At 40.1% G+C, this 19,409-nt stretch overlaps 1 protein-coding gene across 1 annotated transcript; it reads left to right on the top strand.

Moving 5' to 3' along the window:
- Positions 1 to 11,054: 11,054 nt before the first annotated feature.
- Positions 11,055 to 13,241, top strand: prmt6 (protein arginine methyltransferase 6). Its single transcript, XM_026361050.1, has one exon. The coding sequence runs from the start codon at positions 11,100 to 11,102 to the stop codon at positions 12,153 to 12,155; it is 1,056 nt and encodes a 351-aa protein (XP_026216835.1). The 5' UTR covers positions 11,055 to 11,099; the 3' UTR covers positions 12,156 to 13,241.
- Positions 13,242 to 19,409: the final 6,168 nt, after the last annotated feature.

Below are 19,409 nucleotides of genomic sequence, written 5' to 3'. Positions count from 1 at the left end.
GTGGCTCCCACCTCTTGCTTCCAAGCATCACTTTGTTAGATTCAAAGAGCGGGAGGATAATTATTAAAAGTGATGACTTTTAAAGTGTATTCCAACTTACTTTTTTACAGTAGCATCAATTCCATTTTGAGACCTCAATTAAAGCCAGTGTGCATCTGACAAGGTACGAGGCAGTAGAAAAATAGAAGTACTAAAATTGCAAATTATCTAAAGTAACTATACTAAGTAGTTCATTCTGTAAGGTTAGAGCATGTAAAAACCAAAATAATGAGCTGGAATAGACTAAAGCACAGCACAGCTGAGGGGAGCTGCTTATTCAACTCTGTATCCTAAAAATTATATTTCTATGCAAATATACTGTTTATTAATATAATGAGGATATATTACTAATCAACATAAATGAAAAGTTGCAAAAACTTTGAACATATCTAAAAAATGTTCTCAGACAAATATTTGTTGCCCGCTAAAATTTCAGAATGTCATACAACATTCAGTTTGTTTGTAGCGTGATTAAATGTCTTTATGGCTCTTGCATTGAAGACTGTGGTCTTGATTAATAGACAAACATATAGACAAACTGTGTTAACCTTTAAAGCAAAGCACAATCGTTCTCCACCTTAGCCAAAATGTATTAATCGAATTAATTTATAAATAAAATGCTGCATTTTTATTAGTCAGGTTTAAAACTTAATAAACGTAATACAATTGTTGTATTTCTTTGAAAAGTTAATTGGGGTGACAACAACTAGAAAACATTAACACAGGTAAGTCAAAATCTCTCAGAATAAATGAGAAAATTTTGTCTTCTTTTATTCTGTTTACCACCTACATCTACCAGATTTTTTTTTTAAATTGAAAATGCCAGCATGGGTTTACATTGATTTATTGCAAAAACAAAGGGTCATTGAGAATGCGCTCAAGTCCCATTGTTTGTAATTTACACCCATGTTATGCCAAGGTAATGCTGGAAATGAAGTGATGCTCCAGGAGGGACCCATTCTCCATGCAGTTAAAAAAAAATCTTGATCCAACTGAATGTCATCTTATTATGCTAGAAAGAATAGAGGAAAATGAGAGAAGTGAAGCCTGGGTGATTACTTTCAGCTTATTAGCCAGATGCAGTGGGGCATTACTTAGCTTCATGCTGTGTGGCCTGCCATCTTGACTGCATCCAGGGACCTCACAGCAGAATCCTGTCATCTCCAGCACATTGTATGTCTTTGTACTTTCTTCCAGGCAATGTGGCAAACTCTTTACCAGCTCTCCAGGGATAGAGAATGACCAACTTTAACTAAATGTCCTGTGCAGTGGTCCAGAGTAGTCATTTAGGAATGCAGCGTAATGTCCCCTCTGGCACACACTGCCTCCCCAATTAGAGGTCAGAATGAAGGTACTGCTGTAGACAGATGATGTCATTGTTTGGGGATGAACACAAAGCGAAATGAAGAGTCGTGGCTCACTGGATCCCCAAGAGCAAGTTTTAAAAAGCTCAAAGTAAAGACAAAGCCTTTTCCAACAGTTTACTTTTACTTTTAGAAGCTGCTCCTACACAAGTGTTGGTGTTAGGCAGTTGGACACAAGTAGAATTTTGAGTAACCACAAAAATAAAAAAACATTACATTTAGAGTGTGACTTTAAACCAAGCAGACAGCTGTTAAGAGTTTTTGTGTAAACAAGTGTGTTTTAGGGTGGACAGCATGTTTACTCTGCCTGAGGACACTGGCTGCCTGGGGCCCACACAGCTGCCATGACAGGTTTAAATAAAGACATTAAATCCACCTAAGGCAAGAATGTACAGTTAACTTAGGGTTAACTTTGCTCATATGCTTGGTTGATCATACAAAAGTACACACAACAACATTACCATTTTATTTAACTGAGTAATCCAGTACAAAAGTACAGTACAGTACAAAACTAAAAAACTGAAACACTTCACAATCATTTTCTACAGTAACACGTTTTTCTATAATATATTTTATAATTTGTTTTTCTGTGCTGTGGTAGCAATACCAAATAAATAAATAAAAAACAACCCAGAGTTGACCCAATGCCAGAATTGAGTTTTTTTGGCTTTATGCAATTAATGCTATTATTGTCAGGGGATGTTTTAAACAGCTTTAAAATTCTGTTTGCATGATCAGAAAAACACAACAGCTCAAGCCTATTCAAAGCCTATTCAAAGACAAGAATGTTTTTGACTGCATGTGGACAATGACTTTTGTATAATGATTCTATTTTTCTGATTTTTGCGGATATTGTGCATGTTCATAGACTTGAATTATTCATGTGGCATGTGTCACTCTAAGTTAAAGATACCTGATGCTGTAGCTTAACAAAATCTTCCCCTGTGATACATTCAGATTCTGCAGGGACCACTTCTGTTCATCATATCTGAATCATGTAGCTGAACATGGCATAAAATCCTTTATCTGTCTACTCTAAAATCTTTAATTTCAAAATTCTATTTCAACTGGAGTAGGCTGTGGACAGATCAATGTGTGCAGTTGGACACACAGAGTCTAGCAATTAGCAGTTGTGCTAATGCTCTTGTGTCGATTTTCTTAATTTGGTTGGAAGGAAGCAATACTGTAGAGCTAAATCTCTCACCACCTGTCCTCAGTCAGCAACTCCCTGACAGTACAGTCAGAGATGTCTAAAGCACGTCTGCTTCACCAAAGCACTACAGTACTACTTTAGACATCTATGTCTATGCAATCTTGATTCTATCTTTAAAGCCAGAGCAGGATGTGATATTTAAAGAGACCATATTATTTCAGCTTTATATTTTCGTTCTTCACTGCATTGGACTGCATACATTATATTGATCATTTTGTGTTTTGGAGTCCAGTCTTTGGGGTGAACGAGTCTCTGCCTAAGTGTGTTGGTGGGCTTGAAATAGACAGGTATGTGTTTTCTAAAAATCCTTTTCAGCTTCTCCAAAATTCAAGCCATGTACGACATGATCAAGTTTTTGAGTTAGACCTGGGACTCCAGCTGTTCCATTGTTCTTTATCTGGTGCATGATGCTACCTTGTTGAAGGCCCACTTGGGGTATCCACAGGTCTCAAAAGCTGTCTTGTCCTATTTATCATCCATCCCCAGAAAGATCAGGCCCAATTGGTTGGGTGGCCATCTGCCTCAACTGATTGAGGTGAGTGGAAAGAGAAGAGACAAAAAAACAGAGCAGAGTAGAAGAGGAGAGAGGAGGAGAGAGGGGAGTTTAGTATATCAGTAGAGGTCCCCCAGCAGACTAATCTATAGCAACATAACTAAAAGATGGTTCGGAGTCAACTGATCCATCTCTAACTATAAGCTTTATAAAAAAAGAAAGTTTTAAGTCTAGTCTTAAATGTAGAGACGGTGTCTGCCTCCAGCACCTGAACTGGGAGCTGGTTCCACAGAAGAGGAGCTTGAGAGCTAAAGGCTCTGCCTACATCTGGAAACTCTAGAAACAAATCAGACAAAATTATTGTTGAGAGTCAAATACTGCCATTGCATGTCATTAACTTTGTGTCTTCTCTCTCCTGTAGTTGTGTTTCCTCCTCTCTGTCTCCCTCTCTCTGTACTTTTCTGCAGGTATCCTCGGCCTTGGAGCTGTCTACTTCCAGAGTGCAGTTGCTGGCCCTACTGACCTGCCCAGTGGTTTTCTTTGGCTACTTGTTTTTTGTTTTTTGCCTGCTGTTCTTTTCTCTCTCCTCCTTTCACTCACCCCAAGATGGCCGCCCACCCTGAGCCTGGTTCTGCTGGAGGTTTCTTCCTCTAAAGTGGGTTTTTCCTTTTCACTGTCGTCTAGTGCTTGCTCAAGTGGGGTTCTTTCTATAGACTATTATTTCAGGCACATTATATTTATTAATACTCTTGACTTGAGATAAAGATCTGATCAAATCTTATGACAAATTCATGCAGAAAATAATGAAATTGCAAAAGGTTCACATACTTTTTCTTGCCACTGTACTTTGACATACAGTATACACTAGTATGGCTGCAAAATTGAGCTTCAGAGGAGCCTAATAAACATAACTGTTAAGCCATGTTAGTTGTGGAGAAAACCATGTTAGTCTTTTAACAATAATTTTAACAAACTATTTGATTCATGTAGGATTCAAGACTAAACTGAATTGACCCATTGGATTTCAAATGAAAAAATAAACCAATACCTACATGCCAGCATTGGTGAGCTATACTCTGTAACCCTGCTCTTTCATATCTATACCGGGGTCTCTGTGTGCCTGTGTCTATTTGTTCAGACAAACCCTCCACTGACACTGAAACACCACAGGTTTTCTCTTCCCCTGTCTCACCTTGTGCAGAAGATGCACAGTACCTTAACAGAAAGTGAATATGGCTCCGCGTGCTTCTGAAAGAGCATCGATTTTTTACTTTGCAGCACCCAAGGTCAGCACGGAGAACAAGCCAGGAGGATCTTATCGCCTCAGAAATACAGGTCTTTCTCTCCGTCTATTTACTGAAGCGAAAATAAACACATGAAGTTGAGAACACAGCTGTCTGACTTATCATGACCTTGCATAATGGTGAAGCAACATCTAACTAAGTGTTTCTACTGTGAGGTGTTTTGCATTTAAAGGGGAATTGAATGAAGATATGTGTCTTCATAGTTTTATGACTAATGCTATGAGCTGTATGACAGTGTTTTCAAATTGTTTCCTGTCTATTTGTCTACTCTTTACTCTACAAACTTTACTTTGCAACCTCAGACTTAAAATTCCTGTGGCAGTTTGTGGTATCAAACTTAGTACTGAGGTGGCTGGATAGTGGAGTGGTAAGATCTTACGCTTCCCCTGCCCATCCCTGTGAGTCGCTTTGGATAAAAGTGTCTGCCAAATCACTAAATGTAAATGTAAATGTAATGAACCTAATCATGCCAGGTGATAATGCTCCTAAATAAATTTTTTCCCAGTGAATGACTCAAACTTGGCTCAAGGTATCTGAGCAGAAGCAGAACCGACAGCAGAATACTGGAGGCAGCAAAGAGAAAAAGAGGATGGAAATTCTCCAAACACAAACATTACATGAACGTGTTATTATGGAAAATCCTCTGACACATACAATAGCACTGTAAGAGTGAATAAATCACACTGAAATTAATACATGTAAATATGCTGCAGATTTCACAAGTGAGAGCCTTTTTTTCCACATGTATTGAATATGATGGCTTTCTCTTGGAAGACAGCCTGTCCACCTCGCTTCAGTTTTTACATGAGATTAGCACCTGACAAACTAGTGGTTAATAATTTCTTTATTTAAGAAGTATCAACACTGCGTTGGCTGGCGATGATATTGGTAAATTGTCCTACAGTGCTTCTTGTGCCACCACTGTAACATGCTGCATGCAGATATACTCAGTATTTCATAGATGCAATATGGCATTTTATCCAATTTGTTGAAAACGTCATTACATGTTAATTATTTAACTATTAAAGGTACATTTTAACATTTCGACAGTTATGACTGTTGAGTTTGCAGGTATAACATTAGCTCACTAGCTTAGATCATATTCAACTTTATCAGTTGTTTAAATGAAAGTTATTTTTTCATATTATAGTCATTCGATTTTTAAGAATTTTAGTCACAAAAACTTTTTTTAGTAATTCTTTCCTGCGTTTTCAATAGTTCTACCTTCTAAGCATTTTAAAGCTTAGTAGTCTCCATGTTTGCTGTGCATAGTTACCATGGTGTTCTTGTTAAAAGAGCTGTTTATTTGTTCATGAAGATATGTAGATAACCACTACATAACATTAATTTACATCTAATTCACAGTGCATTGTAGTTCATATGTTTCATGAACTTACATTTTCCTATTTTGACATTAAGGTAATTTTGACGAGATAGGTACGTGTTGAGAAATGACGACAGCCTCTAACACATGAACCATGAAGACACACTTAGTGCGTTTGTTTTACATTTGGACTTTGCCAGGCTAACCGTTTTATCCTGTTTCTTTATGCTATGTAGCTGCTGACTCTACTTTTTAGTGTATAGACATAAACGTTTTACTGAAATTCTCTAATTACTCTCTCACAAAGAAGTATGATATATATGAATGATATCTATTTCTCTAAATGTTCAACTATTCCTGTAAACATGTAATGTCTTAAACATTTTACATTTTTATACATGTATTACATTAATAAATTTTTAAGAGAGTAAGTCACAATGGGCTGTATTTTACATATCTAAAATATTGCATTATTATGTTCTAGTGGCATTACAACCTCAGACTCCGGAGGATTTTTATTTGTGGACTCATCAGACAGTATAGGGCTAATATGGTGTCCCCTCATCTTTGTGCTTATCAAATAACCTCCATTAACAAACAAACAATATTTCTATTTTACAAATTGTCACAGAGTCAGCATAATATCCCGCTGATGCTCCATAATGGCTGTCATGTGCAGGCTGTACTTAGTAATTTAATCTAATTGCAGTGTAATGTAACTGAAACTGGGTGGCATGAGGGAAGTGAGTCTGCAGGGAAAGGGATGCAACTAATGAGTTGATTACCAGGGCTCTGGATTGACAAGGCAAGATCCTGCAAAGTGATTGACTGGGGCGACTGAAAGGAGGTACACGGTGTGTGTGTGTGTGTGTGTGTGTGTGTGTGTGTGTGTGTGTGTTGGATCGTGGAGTGCACAAACAAGAAGAATGGAAACACCTGAGGCAAGACATTTTGCTCTGTCCATTGTTATAACTTTTACACTGATAAGTACTGGCTCACACTGTGTCTATAAAGGGAGATGTCAAAGCATGAAAGCAGATAACACACACTTGGAAAAGGCATCCAAATGGATCCATGCGTGAAACAGTCTTTGGGCCAAGATGAATTCTGTTTGCTGTAAGAAACAGGTGAATAAGGAGGTGAATAAGAGATGGAAAGTGTGTTATGACACACCCGCATTCATAGATGTGGGCTCTTTCTCCGGGAGTGAGATATCAAAGTAGCCTGGTATTGATCCCCAGGAACAATCAATATGAAGCCATTGCACCTGAGTATTTCTTGCTCAGCAGACTGCCTTCCTCTGAAATGGGTGATCATGACACCAAAATTGATGGCTGTGTGTGCATGGGTTTCTGCTCCTATATATTCGGCACAGCGTTTGCACATCAGGCCACTGGGGGCTGCGCAGCTTGCCACACATGCCTGTAGATCTAAGTCTGCCATTTCCATTCCTCTTTAGATAAATATTCACTTCATCACATTTTGTATATTTCAGCATCTTTGTTTCATTACTGATGTATAGCATCCCACTTTGTCTCTCTCACATACAGTATAAAAACACACACACCCTGTCAATTCTATGATTCAGTCTCCACGCACAACTTTTAGAGCTTGAAGGAGGGAAGGAGGAGGCAGAAGAAGGCCGGTTATTGATTTTTACACGACACCCCTCATTTTCCAAAGTGATTGGGCTTCCACCTCTCCTCCCATGCTCGCCTCAACTGCTTTTTCCACCATCTCACTCGCCTTCAATATTATCTCCGGATTTACTCAGCACCTTTCAGGCACAAATAGCGCACAGACACACACCCACAGTCCCTTTATTAGACCTGATCTTATTCCCAATCAGTACATGGAACCTTGATTTACATGTGCAAACACAAATTGGTCAAGTTTAATTATTAGGATTAATAATTAGAATGAGCTCTGCATTTCTGTGTTAATATGTGGCTTTTTGTGAGGAAGTATGCTAAAAGGAGTGAAGCTCGTGTCTAAGGTAAAAATTACAATTAGTTTTGACTAAAGTGGGAGGGAATGATAAAGCTGCCAGGATGTTTCACCAGGACTTCTTGGATGGATGGGTGGAAGTGATCAGATTTTGGTTGCTAAAGGTCAAGGTCACATGGACTTTACGTTCACCCAGTTCTTGTGAATGTGATATGTGAAGAACATTTTGAAGGAACATCTGTTATATCTGTTACCTTAGACTGAGTTTTGATTTTGGTGGTCATGTTGGTCTTTTGTGATGTTGTGAATGTGATGTCTCAGGAATGCTTCAGAGAATTTCTTCAAATTTACCACAAATTGTCACTTGTGGTCAAAGATGAACTAATTGGTGGTCAAAGTTCAAAGGTCGATGTCACTGTGACCTCATGTATGCCAACATTTCCAACAATACTATATCTCAAAAATTCCTTGAAGAAATTTCATTACATCTGGGCCAAACATTTGCTTGGACTCATGAATAAACTTACTACAACATCACTGATGAGTAGAGGTACCCAACCGGAAAGCGGTAATACGGTACTAATTCTAGTACATGTGTACAGTGGGCACCTTTCAAGTGAGATGTGTATTATTGTCTATCCATTCATCCATTATCCTTACCGGTGGTCCACTTAAAGGTCATGAGAATGCTGGAACCTAACCCAAGTGTCATTGAGAGAGAGGGAGGGTCCATCCTGGACAGGTTGCCAGTCTATCACAGTCTATCACAAAAACATTTGTAAAAAACAAGTCAACTGTTAATTGTTTTTTGCTGATTATCTTTGTAATGCATCTCAGAATGTCATTACAAGCTGTGTATTAAAATAATGATACAGTATATTGTCATTGCTCCCCCTCCCTCTATCAAAGATGACCTAGGTGAGGCCATCTGGATTAACTATGATCACTTTTGCCCTCCGATGTAATACAAATTGGTCCTTGTCAAACATAATCTGATATTCTGTTCTTTTCTATAGTGTGTCTGTTGAAACCACTACTGTTTGTTCATAAATATACAGTTAATTGGATGTCCATGTATGAGGGTATTTGGAAACCACAAATGGGCCTTAAGTCTCCCTTTTGATTTGTATAAATGCAACTGGCTTCTTTTACTGTGTGTAAAGTGGCTCATCTGCGATAGAAGAAAGAGTTCTATTAGGAATCAGTGGCTCGCTCTGTTACTCTCTCTGTTTCTCACTCTGGGTGTATGATCTTACCAGTTTACTCCAACCTTTTTGTGACCATTAGTGACCATGAGCTGCATCACTTTATGAAGACAACTTTAGGAAGTGCAGATTTCTTTGGGCGTGAATGGGGACAAATAAAGGTAGATGTGGCAGCTACTCAGTGGGAGCTGGGTGTTGGCTGTGTATGGGTCTGGCAGCATTTCTACCTGAAGCTTGAGAGGAGGAGAGGACAACATGGCCAACAGCTGCTTGTCTGTCTGTTCCCTCTACCAGCTACAACGTCTGCAAACTCTCCTGCCAAGTGCATACAATCACAATCTGAATTCCACTGTCTGTATTTCACAGTCTAGTAATCTCTCCTATTGTATACTTTTGTTCCTCCTTTGCACTTAGCCCAATTTTGCTTTTGACCAAATGTTTGTGGGTGGGCGGCTTTGATATTCAGGATTACCCTGCACCTTTAGATAATGTTTGGTTTTATTGTCTTTGTGGTTTAAATACAATATATCCAAAAGAGAAAATTGGAGCACTGAATATAAAGTCAGTGCTTACTACAAAAGATGTCTCTTTTTCCCTTGATGGCTGATGTTTCCATTACTCAGACTGAAAACATATCCTTTTATGCAATATTATTTCCCTGCTTTATTTGCTATATAGTTTGAAAAGAAGGGATTATTAAATGCACCATTTTTCCAAGACTATGCCTTAAAGGCTGTGTTGGCTACAAATTTAGAAACATGTAAATGTGCATGAACACACACACACCCACCTATCTACCCACAAACACACACAGTACACAAATTCCCCTGCAATATTCTCTTCTTACTTTGCAGCGTTGGTGCCATCACACACAGTCATCTTCTCATATAAAATGGAACACTTGAAAATAAACTCCTGCGCGTAGCATCCTACTGTATTTCTTAAAATCTCTGCTTCCTTTTCTTTCTTTTTTCATCTGAAATGGAATACAGCTCCCGCTCATTTGTCCAGAATGTTTTGCCAAGGATCTGTGAAACAAAGTGAAGAGGGTCCCACAGGACTCTCTACAAGATAGAAGAGCTGAGCCACGAGCAGCTGTGTTCTGCCTGCTATAACTTTGGGGGAAAGCTCATAACTGGTACTGGTCATTTAGATTTGAGTGGCTTGTTGTAAGGTGTACACTGGATGTGCTGTAGACGACTGGATCTTTTATTAATCATGAAGTTTGAGATATAAAACGGTATATGAATGTGAGGATTGCCCAGCTGAAGCTGGTTTATTAGCTAAATTCATCTACACTGAGAATCAGACACAAATACACTATATACTATTAGAATGCAAGCAGCTGGATGCAGCATACACATACAAAACAGTCTGGCCTTGCGTGAACCTGTTGTTTTGGTGTGGTGTTTTGTCAATGGGACTGGACAGTCATTTCCTTCCACACATTCCAAACACACCAACTATGGCAGTTTTCATGGAATTCTTCTTAACCTGAAGATGCATCATAGACAATTAGAAACCTGTATACCCTACACCCTTCACTCCATCATATTCAAGTTACAATATGCAACTTAAGCTGGAGCTAGCACAAGACTCCATATCTATCCACTCTGCTCCACAATAAGATTCGGGGCATATTTAGTAAATAAATAAATAAATGAAAGTTACATAGTGGTATGGGGTAGTAAAGATCTCTGTGTTACAGTTTCTGCTGAAATGTCAAAGTATATGTGCAGACATTAAGCCAATATCCAGTTTTCCCTGTAGTGGAGCTAGGCATTATGAATGTGTTGCACTCTGTGGGGGTGCAGGACTGCATAGCCAGGTCTCTGCATGCAGCTCTGCTAAACGGCTGCTACACCTTCTGTGCAGACAGGTCTTTGACAGAAACTCTCCACATTCAGATATGGCTTGAACCATATATGTTCTACAGTTTTTAGTATGAACTTACAAATTGTTTGAACGTTTAACGTTGCTTTCTTTTGAGTATTACCCTCACCAGAAGGAGCTCAAATTTACCATTATACCCGTAGCAGTGAACGCAGCAATTCGACCACTGCGTCACTGCCCGTTGATTGTGGGAATTGTAGTAATTTTAAATGCAAGTATTACTCATTGTTGGCCATTAGAAACTACAAGTTCCAGATGTCCCGATGCGGAAGTAGCGCAACAAAACACTGCGGGACTGCAGCACCGCAGCAGACAAGATGTCTCACGTTGGAAAGAAAAGAAAATTAGATAAAAGCCGGCAGGACCGGCTTTACTTTGACAGCTATTCTGATGTGACCATACACGAGGAAATGATAGCGGACCACGTCCGAACCAACACGTACCGGACGGCGATACTGAGGAACAGTGAGTCCATTCGGGGTAAAGTGGTGCTGGACGTCGGGGCAGGAACCGGCGTTTTAAGCGTCTTCTGTGCACAAGCCGGCGCGAAGAAGGTGTACGCGGTCGAGGCCTGTTCCATAGCCGAGCAGGCCGCGAAGATCGTGAAACACAACAACATGGAGGACAGGATAGAGGTGGTCCGAGGCACGGTGGAGACGGTGGAGCTACCGGAGATGGTGGAGGTGATAGTGAGCGAGTGGATGGGTTATGCCCTCCTGCACGAGTCCATGCTCAACTCGGTGCTGTACGCGCGCGACAAGTGGCTGAAGGCCGGCGGCCTCATCCTGCCCAGCAAGGCCGAGCTGTACATCGCCCCCATCAGCGACCCGGTGGCGGAGGACCGGCTACACTTCTGGTACACCGTCAAGGAGCAGTACGGCGTCGACATGTCCTGCATGTCCGACTTCGCCCGCGGGTGTATCATGAACTCCGACATCACGGTGAACTCGGTGACCGTGGAGGACGTGCTCTCCCACCCGGCCCGCTTCGCCGAGCTCGACCTGCACTCGGTGACCGTGGACCACCTGCGCTCCGTGGAGGGCCACTTCAGGTGCGAGTCGTTCGGCTCGGCGACGGTGAACGCTTTCTGTGTGTACTTCACGGTCACTTTCCCCTGCCCGGACAAAGCGCACGCTCTGGTGCTCTCCACATCCCCGTTCAAACCGGAGACGCACTGGAAACAGGCGGTGCTGTACCTCGACGCGCCGACGGACGTGGTGCAGGACACTCCGGTCACCGGCACGGTTAGCATGTATCCCTCAAATCAAAGTGCCAGACACATTTGTATCCACGTGGACTACACGATAGGAGAGCAGAAACGACGCTCCAAGACGTTTTCCATCCCGGACTGGAGCGCTGAGGCTCAGCCGTAATCTGACGCGTAAAGGCCCAGTTCAAGCTGTGACTGAACCAACCTGCTCACTGTGGTTTACCAAGCCAGTGGTGCAAAGACTAGTTTGGATCACTTCGGCAAATTCTACTATCGTGTTTAAAACGCATAAGATCTCATTAGGTCTCAGACCAATGCCTGGAGGGACTGCAGCTCACATTTGTGCTTTAGCTCATCTCTCCATGCCAAAGTCTTCAAACATTTACAGCTCCTACAATCTAATATGACAACTGCTGCGCTTTAGTTTTTTTTAGCCTGGACTTGTTTGTGTGATGTTTCTGCTTGTTTTCACACAGTAAATTATTTGACACTTGCAGCGAGAGAGGAGACATCTTTAACACCTTTTCCATGCATTATTAACCTCTCTCCACCTGATTGGGTTTTGATTCTCCTCACTGTGGACACAGCATCTAAAACAGTGTTTAACCATCACATGGTACAAAGGGCTTCCTGAAAGTCACACTAATGGAGCGGTTTTATGTGGGAGTGGATTGCCCCTAAAAGCAGAGCGAGGCAGGTTTCATTGGAGGTTTTACAAGCTGTTTCATAAATTCAGTGCCGTGTTGCAGACATTTCATATTCTAATATATTCAGTCACACGTGTGGAGTCTGATCAGAATGCTGCATTCAGATGAGCAGTCGAGCAGTATACAGGATTGACTTGGACTAGTTGTAGACAGGCAGGAGGTGTGTGAGTTTGGCCTCTATTCAGCTTTTAACGAAGTACTGCACTGGCTCATTATTGTGGTTTAAAAGTAGCACACAGTCATCTGTTGACAGAAACCGCAGAATTAATTAAAACGTACAATTCGTCAGGATTCTGCAAAATAGCAAAGGTTACATTGTTTGGATAACAGTGTTTTCAGCTACTGAGGGTGAGCTAAAGTCATGTTGTAGTTCCTATCATTGCAACTAACGGCACCAATCAAGGATATGTATGTTTTTGACACCATGTTTAATTATTGATCAGTTATTGCTAAAAAAATGGCATCTGATCACTGGTAAATTTTCTGTACCACGCCTATAAGAGAAACTGTTTGCCTATACTGTGCTCATTAAAAATACTGTAATACTGAAATACTGTGTATGTTTATCTGTCTATATATACATATACAAGTCTTTCATTTAAAATGTTACTGAAGTGAAAGTACTAAAGTATTAAGATCAGAAACTATTACAAAAGTAAAAGTGAACTTTAAGCAGAATGTCTTCTTTCACATTAATCACTAATGAATGTATTATTGAATTATAATAATTACTGATGCGTTTCAGCACTTTAATGTTAAAGTTGGTAATGACAGAGGTTATTTTAACACCTTATATGCATATGATTTGAATCTAATAATTATAAGTGAGATTACTTTACATACTGCTGGGCAGCTTGTGAATTTCACAGCAGTGATCAATAAAGCCTTTTTGTGTTTAGTGTTACCAATCAGTTTCAGATAAGTAATGGGTGAGTACAGTTATCAAATTTAGTAAAGTTGAAGTAAGAAGTACCAGAAAATGCTAATTCTCAAAGCGTTTATTTACTTTTCACCACGCTGAACTACCCAATGTACAGCAAAAGATCACCAGTGTTTTTCAGTATATTTCATAATCATAGTTTTCATTCATAATCATAATAATCATTTAAACTACATCATTAACTAAATGTTTACTATTAAACACATTTTAAAGCTGTCCATATTTGCAGGATAATGAAACTTTTCAAAAGTGACTTACTTTTACGTAAAAATCATAATCCTAGTGTTAGAGAAGTCTGTGCCATAAAATTCTAACATTAAATATCACTTGCTAGTTCTGTAGGTCTGTGAAATCTTAGGTCAAACCAAGAACAATCTGTGATTGAACCTTTGTGTAACATATGTTTATTGGACTATGCTGACTTCGATCCATAAACATCAGCTACTATCAGCATAAAGCACCTTTTCTTGTTCTAATTATACAGCCGTTAGTAAATATGGATAGACTCTTGTAAATGATAGCTGATCATTCAGCCCCATCATCACTTGAAATATGCTCTTCATTTGTTTCTGCACCATGTGAAGCCACTCTCTAATGAACACATTTGAAATTAATCACAAGCTCTAGTGTCTGCAAATCAGGGCCATTGTCAGACAGATCGGTGAAGAGTGAATTACTCAACTGCAACAGTGTGACTCGTGGTTTCCATTTAGATCTATAATAACAGGAACCACATTTAAAGTTCTACACTATTGTATAAGCTATTAAGTGTCAACCTGTTATCAGACAATACAGTAATAATATTGTGCATTAAAGCATCAGGAATAGGTATGAAAGCCTGTTCAGCTCAGAAGGCAGCCTTCTACAGCTTCTCAGTGATCGAATCACACTTTGGATTTTAAGATCACATGCGAACATAGCATGACAATAATCCTAAAATAGTAACATTCTGAGAATGTGGCAGGCTGAAAAATGAAGGTATGGGTTCAGAGATTCAGTAGAATGAACACACTACTCGTTGCTTTTCCACGTCCTGCTGATTAAATGTGTCGTAATCAAAATAAATAATAATAGAGAAAAGCCAGCTACAGTTGTTTAAACCATAAATGAAAGCTTCCTGGAACATTCTGAAGTGTAAATCTGGCCTTAAACTGTCTTCAATGGTTTTAATTTCTTCTTAATGTGAAGGATTTGACACTCCAACTCTATTTTTGAATTAAAAATGCCAGGTCCTGCAACAGAGTGTGACAATGAGTTTATGAGATACTGAAACCTGTCTGTAAAGTGTTACAGAACATTACCCCACCACCGACTATTCCTGTATGTGATGAAAACATTAGAAACAGTATACCCTGTAATAAATACAATAAGATGAATAGTGTGGCACTACGTTCCATTTAGTGATGGCAGCTGCTCAGCTGTACTGAAAGAAAGAGCACATAAACAACAGAAACCTGCCAGGAGAAAGAAGTTCTTCATGAAGGCTGTCATGTCACAGCACACTGATGACAACTGTTTATTTGGTAAGCTTCAGCTATAGTGCCCAAAGAACACCATCTGGAGTCATGAAAGTGGAAGTTAATCACTCACTGCTTATGTGACTACCTTAAGAAGAGCTATTTCAGCAATTCAACTCAAATATTAAGTATGCCTGTGTTAATATCTACTGTCTGGACCATTTACAAGCACAAACCTACACTGAACGACTGACTCGTGTCTACTCCAGTTACTGGAATTTCAGATTCTACATCATAAAGAAGAAAGAAGGAGAGTCTGCGACGTGAGAATCTTTTGATGTGACTATGGCCACTGATGGACACCACAGACCGGGTCCCAAAATAACTTTTCCCAGAGGGCCAAATTCCAAATTAGACTCTCATCCTTCTGCGGGGCGAGCGGTATTCAGACTAGACCACCACTAGATGCTACCAAGTCTTACACACTGCAGCTTTAAACGAAGAAGACATATTTAAGACTCTGCATTAATTCTGAGTCAGAAATCAAATCGAAGCGATCAAACAACTGACTATGTTGACTCCATCATTTTCATTGAAGCGTCTCTTCAGATGAAACAGCAGGACATTGCTGATGAAGCAGTATTGTGATAGTGGAAAACACAGCATCAGAACGAAGTCAAATGTTTAATCTAAACCTTTTAGAGACTTTTCCATTCTCAAATCTTGACAGACTGAAGGTTTCCATGTGGACAGCGCACAGAAGTCCGAGATTCTTTGTGAAACAATTTTATCCTAGAAACCATCAGGCAGAATGGCACTGACCACATCATGAGACGATCAGTACATCAAGCATCATTGAGAGACAGAGAGGAAACTTGATCAGAGATACAGGATTTATTAATAAAGAAGCCAAAGAACTGACAAACCAAAGCTGTCTAGTAGTGGTCTCCAAGGATAAACAGCAGTCTCTGAACCAACTCCTCAGAAAGTGAAACAAGGCCAAAACCCCTGTGGGGGGTTAACACTAACTAGTATCTGAATAATGATTAAGATTTATAGCAGCAGCAGAAGGAGATGAACATGAGGAGAAAGATGCAGCAGCAGAACACTTGTAGTTCTTGTCAAAGCCTGACAAGAACTACATAAAGACCAAAAGAGTATGGACTGTCATTGACTTTGCTCCACAGTCACCTGACCTCAACCCCAGTGAACATCACTGAGGTACCTGAAGAGTGAAAGAGCCTAAAACTCACAAGAAGCTCTTTGGAACAGCATCTAATCTTTCTGACATGGCTCGTGGTGCATATTACATATGATTCAAATACTCTTTAGGAACAGTTGTGCAGATCAAACTGCTAAATCAGCTTTTGGCACTGGAGGCAACTGTTTTACAGATCAGGAGGGTAAGACAGTTTCCATTCTGCTACCTTCTTTTCATATTATTGCTGTGTTGTCAGCACAAAGTCGGCAGGTTAGATCATCGGTAATGCCAAAAATGTTTTTCTTTCTTTTTTTCCCTGGGTCACTGTCATGCTGTAAAAGGAATACATTTAGTCCCTCCAGTAGCTTTTTGTTGCCACGAAGCACTGTTGTGACAGAGAAAAAGAAATAAATCCATACACTTTGAAGTCAAATTAAATTTTACTCTTGCAGTTGGCCTAATGTGCAGCCACGGTGGCTGAATTTCTTCTCAGCTTCTACTGGTGCCTAAAAAATAAAGCCCTGCAGGCAGAACAAAGGAAGGTGTCCAGAGAATGGAAATGTCAAATGCAGCGCAGGCAGCCACTGCTGAGCCCAGAATCACACTCATGCATGCACGGCCACTCTCTGCTCCTAAATGCTAAACTAATTGTGACCCGTTCCTGCCTGAAATGATTTGGAAACCATTAGAAACAAGTGTTGAAAGTTGAAATGGGATTATTTGTCTTGTATCGCCGCACAATTTAAGAGCCAATCAATAGACAATGTGCTTAATCTAACTGATTTCAAGACTCATTGTAGAATGAAGGATGGCCGGGGAAGAGGTCTGCAGTCTCTTCCTCAGTAAGAAGACACTGCAGAGTTGGACAGCTCAGTGAACCTGTGCAGTTGTCTCTAGGCTGTGTATTTACATTTTCTGACTTCTTGAGTGACTTCAAGAAACTTACTTGAGACGTAAGTGATGATAAAACCATAAAATTACGATATAATTAAGACAGGACTTGGCAGTGGTTTGACCATGACAGTGATCTCAGTTAGTCTCTGTGTCGTCACCTTCTAAAAGGGATCACAGTGTACTGACCACAATTAGCCACTCTACTCCATTTACAAGGCTCCTACGGCTCTGAAAATTAAACCATATTTAGTTTAATGTCTACAGTAACAGTGCACCATTTAAATAATATTGTAATATTCACTTTAGAAAAAGGTGCACAATTAGGTATTTTACCATACCATACCATTACCACTGTAACACAAGTGATCGTCGTCTGGGCATTTCACCTCTACGTGCACTAAATACAAGAATGATGCATTCTTAAACTAAAATAGGAAAAACATCAACTTGGTTTAAGTGCAGTGCGTTACCAGACTGACTTACATATCAGAACCGTATGAATTCTTAACTTCAGCCATCACAGAAAAACTGCAAAATCATTAAATGTGTCTCTGCAGAGCTAATTTTCGATCTGAGCTGAAACCTGACTGGACTCTGGTGTGCGCTGTATCTAATCATGACCGCTCATTCATCCTTGTATGCTAATGACACGACATGAATAAGCGAATAGGATTCAATTCCCACAGTAGGTTACAGTAACCAATATTTCTGTCAGTATTTCCTGTGAGGACAAACTGAGAACATGGTATTGACCAAAGCTAATTTGGTGCACCAGCCCCCCCTGAGAGGTGGACTTTGTTTCTCTGGGGCCTAGCAGGTCAAACCATTTGTCATCATTATAATTAGCACAGGAACTGACCCACGTGTCCATTTCCAAACCCCAAAACAACTCTGTCCAGCTATACGTCCCCATATTTTTCTCAGCAGTAATAAAACCGTACACTTATTTAAATAAGAAACTTTATTTATTCTAGCCCTGAGCTGCTAATCTCAGCCGGGAAAGCCACTTCCTATCACATATGCATCCAGCTGAATGCATCAAAGCGTGACTTCATGGACAGACACACACTGCGCAACAAGAACAGATCTGGGTGGCGCCTGTTAAGAAAATAAATCACTCGCAGGGCCACGTAAATCTGATCAGGATGGCCCGGATTCACAATCAGCCCGAGGCAGACGGCTCTTAGCTTGTGACCAAAGTACAAATCCACCAAACTGTGTGACCACATCCTCCCCTCCTCCTGCCCCCCACTAATCCTTTTTCAATCATGCACTTTTTGGATTATGTGTCTATGTAATTCTTCTCAGGTATTGTTTTATAACTTAATATGATATTTCAATTTGGGCAAGTTGGGTTATGGGTTTAGGACACCATGCGGGATTGGATAAGCAGCAGAGGTCTGCAGGCAGCAGATTGGAGTGCAGAGTTGGTGCCAGGCTGAAAGAAGCGTGACACAAAGTCCAAATGGAGTAGGTGCATACAGGTGGTGAGACACTGATTCAGACATCCCATATTGCTGTGTGAACCATGTGTTTGTCCTGGCACTTTCTAAGTGTCACCTCCCAAAAGAAAGTAAAATGCCTTGTTATGAACGAAATAAAGATACAGTAAGTCTGAAGACATCTTGATTACACTAGTCCATAACATGCAAGCAAGAGTTCAAAAGAAATGTGGAGATTCATTCTATGAGTAAAATGTAATGTTTTCATAACTGAAATATTTCTTCAAGTTTATCATTCTTGTTTCACCTATCACCATTATGACGTATAAACATTTGAACCAGCTATGTTTGGAATGGTCAAGTCAAAGTCCTGACAAAAATGCTATAGAAGGGCCTTACGCAGGCAGTTCCTGCAGGGAAACCAGCAGAATCTGAGTGGAAGCTGTTGTGTAGAGAGAAAAGACAATAAGCAGGACTGATAAACACTTATCACAAATGTTTTGTTGAAGTTGAAAGTGGAAAAAGGGGGTCACACTGAAGGCATGGGAAAACAAGCTTTTAACATACAGATATTCAAGGTTGGATCTTAAACCACATTAAATAAATGAATAAGTAGGATTTGGTTTTCTTCTCTGGTTTTAGTAGTCGCGTGACTGCACAGATGCTGCTGTATTTTACTATATAAAAGTCTACCAAGCACCATCGTAAATAGAGTATTTCTCTATGAATACTCTGCCTTTACCTCTGCATGCCTCCACCCACTAGACTAACACACA

This window comes from Anabas testudineus, chromosome 2 (assembly GCF_900324465.2).
Source record: "Anabas testudineus chromosome 2, fAnaTes1.2, whole genome shotgun sequence".
Lineage (NCBI taxonomy): Eukaryota > Metazoa > Chordata > Actinopteri > Anabantiformes > Anabantidae > Anabas > Anabas testudineus.
Note: the sequence above shows the minus strand (reverse complement) of the source record. Positions and strands in the feature narration are given on the sequence as shown.